The 7,508-nt window shown below is 50.8% G+C and overlaps 1 protein-coding gene across 3 annotated transcripts in view; it reads right to left on the reverse strand.

The window, feature by feature from the left end:
* Positions 1-6,420, reverse strand: part of Ccdc61 (coiled-coil domain containing 61) — a 19,878-nt gene extending 13,458 nt beyond the window's left edge. For all 3 annotated transcript variants that reach the window (XM_021167840.2, XM_029480006.1, XM_021167839.2), the window contains exons 1-3: positions 5,979-6,420; positions 429-586; positions 117-199 (exon numbers count right to left, since the gene is read on the reverse strand). In XM_021167840.2, the coding sequence (XP_021023499.2) occupies positions 117-199; positions 429-586; positions 5,979-6,310 (573 nt within the window). In that variant the 5' untranslated portion in view covers positions 6,311-6,420. The remainder of the gene's footprint in view (positions 1-116; positions 200-428; positions 587-5,978) is intronic.
* Positions 6,421-7,508: the final 1,088 nt, after the last annotated feature.

Here is a 7,508-nt window from a genome sequence, read left to right on the forward strand (position 1 = left end):
CCCCCCCCCCCCCCGGCATGAAGACCGAGCGCCCTGTCTACATCAGGTAACCATGCACAGTCCCATACCCAAACTCTGGGTAACAGAAACCTCCCTGACCCTGAAACTGGCCTTACCTGGGTGAGGGCCGACTCCAGCATGTTACAGAAAATGCTGAACTGTTTAAAGTTCCCCGTCTTATGAGTCAAGTCTTCAATGACTGAGTGGAAAGAAAAGTTCTTCCTGAGGTCTGACCACTTGCCCAGCACAAAGGCAATATGCTCAAGTAAGTTCTCCAGCTCTGCCCACCCCTGCTGCCTCTGGCCAGATCAATGGGACCCACACTCCTGCCCCACCTTGAAGAGCTTCAGAAGAGGCAAGAACACACACAACTTGGCTCAGCCTCAGCTTCGGGAGGAAGGGGAGCCCACCCCTGCAAGCACACTCACAGTTGGCATCAAACTCTCCACGCCACTGGTCAGCTGTCATCCGGTCCTCCACCTCCAGCTCCAGCACCTGCCCAGAAACCACAACCCGCACAGCATGCTCCACACCCCGGAAGATGTAGTCCACCTGCAGGCCAGCGGGCTGGTCCATGGCCAGGGTCCTGAAAATGAGGACAAGACAGAGACCTAGAGGCAACCTGGTGTCTACAGAGGCCAAAAGACAGTGTTGCCTCTGGAGCTGGAGTTACAGAGAGTTGTGGGCTGCCATGTGGTTGCTGGGAACTGAACCAGGTCCTCCAGAAGGACAGCCAGCGCTCTCCGATCTTGGTCTTTGGAGAGTGGGTTCCACTCTGGCTCAGAACTTAGGATTCAGCCTCCCAAGTACTGGGATGGCCACACTCAACCCAGTTCTGTGTGCTTTATATGCTGTTATCCTGTTTAACCCTCACTAACAGCTCTGGTAGGAGGGCATCATTTTTAAACTCATCTTTCAGACAAGGAATGAGGCTCAGAACAGTGAGCACATTCTCCCGAGATCATCGGTAGATCCAGGAACTGACTCTCGGCTCTACATGATGGTGCACACCAGCTAGCTATCCCAGCACTCAGACAGAGGCAGGAAATGTTGCCAAAAGTTTGAGGCCAGCCTAGGTTGCATAACAAGATCCCAAAACAGAAACCCTATCCCCAAAACACAGCAACACCACAAGGCTCCAACTTTGGGTTTTTAGTGGTAGTAGTGGTGGTGGTGGTGGTGGTGGTGGCGGCAGCGGCGGCTTTGGCTTCACTGGTTTGGTTTGGTTTTGGAACAAGTTTGGAGAAAACACATGCAGCCATGACGGCTTGGGACTCTGGTTTCTGGAACAATTTTTAGTGGAAGACTTCACAAAATCTGGAAGCCCCTAGCAATCATGCGTCCATTTCCTAGGAGTTCTGAAGTGTGGAGTATTCATCTCTGCCCCTGCCCAGAGACCTCAGCCCCGCTCAGCAGTCAGCTGCAGCACCTGCCACCACAGCTCAGGGCAGCCAACATAGCTCAGGGCAGCCACCATACCAGTTTACTAGAGAATTGTAGGTTGAACTCCTGGGGATCTGTGCTCAAGGTACTGCCTCCCTTGTCCCCATTGTCAAGCTGATCTTGTCCTCCACCCTACAATACCTGGGTTACACAGCCCCGCCCAGCATCCCATGACCACTCCCACCACCTAGGTCCCAGACATTCATCTTCTGAATAACAGGCCTAAAATCCAGTCTCCCCAGTGCACACCTACACTCCATTCCATCACCTCTTGGAGGCTTGGAAACTGTCCCTTAGCTGCTGCCAGGCAAGAACTTCACAAACCAGGCCTACACTCTGGCCAGCTCCCTCCTGAGCCCCAGCTCCCAACACCCACTCTTCTCTCGGTCTCAGGACCTCTCTCCTGTGCAGACCTCCACTTCATACCCCTTGTACTGCGGTGCATGGTGGACACCAGCGCTCCCTCTGCATTGACCCTCTTCATTCTATTCCCCAGCTTGAGGTGTGGGGGAACCAGCTCACGGCTTCTCTCCATCACCCTTCAGCTCTACATTCTCCTAGAACCCCGCACCCTGAACTTTCTGTCTGAATTGTCATGCCCCCTTTCATTCTGCTTCCATTCTGCCCACTTAGTTAAAGTTCTGTCCCACACACGCCCCAGTTTCTGCCTGTGTTCCATTTCCCCATATTATACCTAAATTCTGCCCAAACTGTACCTCTCTTCCCCAACCCACAGGCAGGCACATTTCCCACCTCCCTTCCCCTGGGCAGCCCTCCCCACCTTTGAGACTATTCAGGCCCAGTCCCTCTCACTCCCTTGAGACTCTCTCCCTCTCCCTGCTCACACCATCCTTGCTAAAGATCCCAGAAGTTCATCCTGGTGGCTGACTTCCAGCCTGCCCCAAATCTCTCCTGGCTCCTCTTCTAATCCCCTTCTATCAGTATCACGGGGAGGCGGGGCTCCACCCTTGCCGTCACTACACACACCTGGACACCCCTTGACCCACTTCTGCCACAGCCTCTTTAGGTTGCTCTCACACAAGCTTACAGTCTCCCAGCCTCCAGCCCTCTCCACACCATCCTTCACTAAGGGAATCTCAATATGTAGCCCAGGGCTACAGGTCACTGCCCCTGGCTCCTCCTCCCAAACTGTGCTCCAAAATTTCAGTAGGGAAGCGAACCCTCCACACTGGGCTCACCAGACCGCTACATCCCACCATCACCATGGGCAAATTATTGTCCCCAGCCCACCCTAGGCTGTTTGTCCACCAATCACTACATACCCCTACCCCATCTCTAGCTTTCCTGGGTTCTCACAAGAATGCCACACACTGTGCCACATAGCCTGACCTCTACCCCACTCTGAATTGGCCTCCCCAACTCTGGATGAATATGAACTGGCCTGAGCTCTCTCCATCTTCACCCTGTTCTTCCTTCCACTGACCCCCAGGAGTCATAACAACAAAAGCCCTTTAAGCCACTGAACATGGTTTCTCTGCCTTCTGCTAAAGTCAAGTGTAGGACACCCCACAATCGAGACCTTTACAGCGTACCCTGAAGCTCCCCAGCACACTCAAGAGTCCCCAAAACACACTTCCCAACTCAATGTCCTCATCCTAATTCTACTGCTCTGGTGGCACTGACTCAGGCTTTGACCTGAGCATGGCTTATGCCTTACGGTCAGTGCTGCAGGCTGGGAACTCACAGGTTTATCAAAGATCCTCATTCACTTCCCAGTCTGCCATAGGTAAGGTGCTTGCCATTTTATGGTAAGTGAAGTGAAGATAAAGCCAGGCCTAGGGTCAAAGGCACTGACCTTGTACACTGCCGTGAGCAAGAGTTAGTCAATGTGTAGGTGTCTGGCACTCCCCCTTACCACCCACTCTTAGCTGACGGCCCAGAGGCCAGCCACGAAAACCTTATCCCCAAAGCCTGCAAGCATGGCTCGGCAGAAGACAGCTGGCTTGCCTAGAATCCACAAGTAAGAGACTAGGGCCATGGCTCAGCCATACAGCACTTCACCGTCCCTTGAGATGTAAATAAATAAAAACAACCTCTCCTAATTGTCACTCTTCCTATCTCTTCAGTACCTTGGCCTGGCATGGATCTGCTTGCAAACCTACAGAGGAATGCCAAGATAATGTCTTGGCACTAGGAAGACCTGCAAGGTCATTCCTGACACTCTCCAGTCTCAGCTTCGAGGCTCCTGGTGGCACTACAATGTGTCCAGTTTATTACCGCAGTCGACTCCATTTCCAGGAAGGAGCCCCTCCCAGCTCGCTATTCCACCTTCCACCATGGAGAGGCCAGAAGAAGGGCAGTTAACTCTAGCATAGTAACTTCCTACATCTATGTGTTCTTCAGGAGCCCAACACTAGTGGAGAGATCTGAGAAGTCCAAGGAGTAAGCAAAGGATCTGGTGGCTCTGAAAGAGACAAAGCCAGGTGACTAAAGAAGCAGCCAGCAAGGCCTCATGCAGCCCCCATCTGGACTGAGACCTTTGGCGAGAGTGGGGAAATCACTCAGACATCTGGGGGAAGGGGAAACAGCAGTATAAAGCATGTGTTTGCTACGTTTAAAAGGCACCGAGACCTTCGAGGTCCCGATAACGCAAGCAAGGCGTTTCCAAAGGTGTGTGGTTGTGGAGAGGAAGGAGGACAGAGCTCTAACTATCTGGAGATCCTGTGAGCAGGCGAGGCCTAGGGAAGAGCGGGTAGGATGCAGGAGGGGTCAACAGAGGAACATAGGATTTGGCTTTTTTGCTTGCTTGCAAAGGGATCTCATGGAACCCAGGCTCAGCTTGAGCCCCTAACCCTTCCGTCTCCACCTCCCACCTCTGGGATTACAGCTGCTCATCACCACGCCTGCTCTCACTGAGCTAGGGAGCAAAGCCAGAGCTTCAAGCAAGCTAAGCAAACACTCTCCCAACTGTACAAGATCCCTTGCCATCCATTCTCACCCTAAGTTTTTTGAGATAGTCTCACCGTGTGTGTGTGTGTGTGTGTGTGTGTGTGTGTGTGTGTGTATACACACAATCTTTTTAAATGGGAGGGAAAGGAAGTAGTGATGAAGAACCAGAGGAAGGGCCTGCCAGGCTGACTAGGGACACCAAAGAATCATTTGGGGGCAACTGCATGTCAGCTGGACTTCCAAGCAAAGAAGAGCTGGCGTTTGGATAGAGCATGGAGTTCAGAGCAGAGATGGATACTGGAAAGAGACATCTGGGTAAACAGAGTGAGTGAAGTGGTATAGAAAAAGTGATTGCCCAGAACATGAAATTCGGGTATGAACGGAATAAAGAACTCGCCCAAAGCCACAATGATTTTCGTAGTGGGTCCCAGAGTCAGTGCCAGGGCTCAAACTTGGGCAAACAGATACCAAAGCTCACACTCTCTTCTCTTGGTTTGTTTTGAGACGAGGTCTCCCTCTTTAGGTAAAGCGAGCCTCAAGCTCATTCTGTGACACAGACTGATCTCAAACTGCCAGTCCTTCGCCTCAGCTCCCCAGTCCTGGGATTACAAAGCTGTGCCACTGTAGGACTCGTTATGACATTTCAGGGTTCATTCAGAGGGGCTGTCCAGACGACTCAATGGGTAAAGCTTCCCGCTGTGTAAACCTAAAGAGCTGAGCTTCACCCCTAGAACCCACAGAAAGGTGGAAGGAGAGAACCGACCTCCACAGCCATGTAGCTGGTCCTTGCTACTTTGTGGGTTTATCTCCCAGTTTCATCCCCTAACATTAGATAGGAGAGAAACAAGGATAGAGGGGAGAGAGGAATTAGGAAAACCCCTGAATCTAATTTCTTTCCTTTTGTTTCTTCTTCGACCGTGACTACTAACAAACCACAACCAACCTTCCTAAATGACCAACAACCCCGCACACATGCACATACACATACAGGCACACGTGCTTCTTGGGGGGCCCTAGCATTTATATGCTCTCTAAAATGTTCCCAGAATTCCAAACGTCACACAATCGGAAAAAAATTATCTGCAGCTGGCAAAACCACACTTCTGCTAAAGCAGCAAATCATAGTAAACTGAGAACGAATACATATTCTTATAATACTTCTGTGTTTTTTAAAGGAACCAAAATTCCAAAGCTGTCACTACACACCCATCCTGTGATATGAATTCCCCCACCCCCCGTCACACACTTGTGTGAACACACAATAATTTCTATGCGTTCAGGGAAAAAAGGTGAGACACTGTCTCAAAAACAAAACATAAAACTCGTTCTCGACCTCGGCAGCAGTGGTAGAACTATTGACTAACATTCAAAGTTTGTCATCTAGCACTGCAAAGAAGGCGAGAATTAAAAGTGATTTCACAACAAATAACTTGCTCAGAGCCTGCACACAGTAAACACCTCTGGTCCGCAGGGTAGGAACACACCCTCAACCCTGGAACCTCAACCCTGCCCTGTCTTCACCTGCCTCCATCCTCCAAACCAACTCAAGTTCAGAACCTACGGCATCTCGAGGACACACACACCCGCACCTCCTGGGGTGTAATATATATAAAATAAAACTCTACCTTACAAGCTCTAGTGCAGTATTCGGTAAGGGTCCTCTAAGTTCTAGCCGCGTATCTTGCGAGCGGCAACATGATGCATTAAAGACCCCGTGAAATCTCCAGCTTGCATAGGTTCTGGCGTCCACCTGCGTGAAAGGATCTGCGCTCTGGGGACTCCCCACTGCCCGCGCCTGCAGCCCGCGCCTGCAGCCCGCGCCCGCACCCGCGTATTCGCTCTTCACCTCCACGGACTCGATCTTCACGAGCGGTTCAACCGCCGAAGTTTGAGCTCCGCCCACATCCGGCCTTCTCACTTCTGATTGGTCTGGCCTTACAGGCAGCCATGTTTCCATAAGTCAAAAGCGACGCCCGTCACTCTGTCCCGCCGTCATGGGAGAACCCGCCTTCCGAAGTTTACAATTGGTCTATTTGGAAGAGGCGTTACTAACACGTGTAGGGAGACCTCCAAGGTATACGGTCTTTTTCCAGTGGTTATTGGGTAGATATGCTGCCAATCATAAGAAAAAGGTGGTCCCTTGGGAGTAGAAGGAGGATCCCGGAAATAGCATTTTTAACTCCGCCTACCACACCCACCACCCCCAGCAAGGCAGGCCTCGCCCACAGAGAAGGAAGGGGCGGACTAGAGTGTGGAACTTGCTCAGAGGAAGGTTCCGGCCTTCAAGTCCGGAGGCTTAGAGGATATTCTCAACTGTAAGGACAGCCTAAGTATACCCTGATCGGTTTGCTAGACTTGGCTTTGTCAGTGCATGCATGACAAAACCTCGAGTGGCCCAAGCTCGTCTCCAACACCCTATGCATCCTTGAACTCCTGAGCCTCCTGCCTCCACCTCCCCAGTACTGAGATTACTGGAGTTGTACCACCATGCCTGGCATGGCATTAGCTTCATTAAAGCTCAACACAGCAAAGTAAGAGTTATTTTTTAATAGTTTTAGATTTATTTTATATGTGTGAGCTTTATGCCTGCGTGTATGCCTGTGCACCACACATGTGCCTGGTGTCTGCTGAGGTCGGAAGATGGCGTCAGGAGACTCGGACTGTAGTTACAAATGGTTGTGAAGCACCTTAGGGATGCTGGAAAGTGAGCTCCATGCCCTTTAGAAGAGCAGCCAGTGCTCTTTTTCTTTCTTTTCTTTCTCCCCAACCTCCTGAAGTTGTTTGAGACAGATATCTCACGCTATAGCTTTGGCTAGCCTGAATTCCACTATGTAGATCAGGTTGTCCTCGAAGTCACCGAGATCCCCATGCCTCTGCCTCTACCTCCTGAGTTCTGGGATTAAAGGCACATACACCATGGCATCAGGCTAGAGGAGTTTACTTATTTATTAATATCATCTATAATATCATTTATAATATCATCTAATAAAGATGACACTTTGTGTGTGTGTGTTAGGGTGCATGTGTCACGACCACAGCATCTGTAATCCTATTCCTAACAAAACAAGAACAGGATACCAAGCTTTCATTAGCCAGCCTGCCTAGCCACTCAGTGAGCTCCTGGTTCAATGAGAGATCCTGTTCTCAAAAATTAA

The sequence above is a fragment of the Mus caroli genome, chromosome 7 (assembly GCF_900094665.2).
Source record: "Mus caroli chromosome 7, CAROLI_EIJ_v1.1, whole genome shotgun sequence".
NCBI classification, from domain to species: Eukaryota; Metazoa; Chordata; class Mammalia; order Rodentia; family Muridae; genus Mus; species Mus caroli.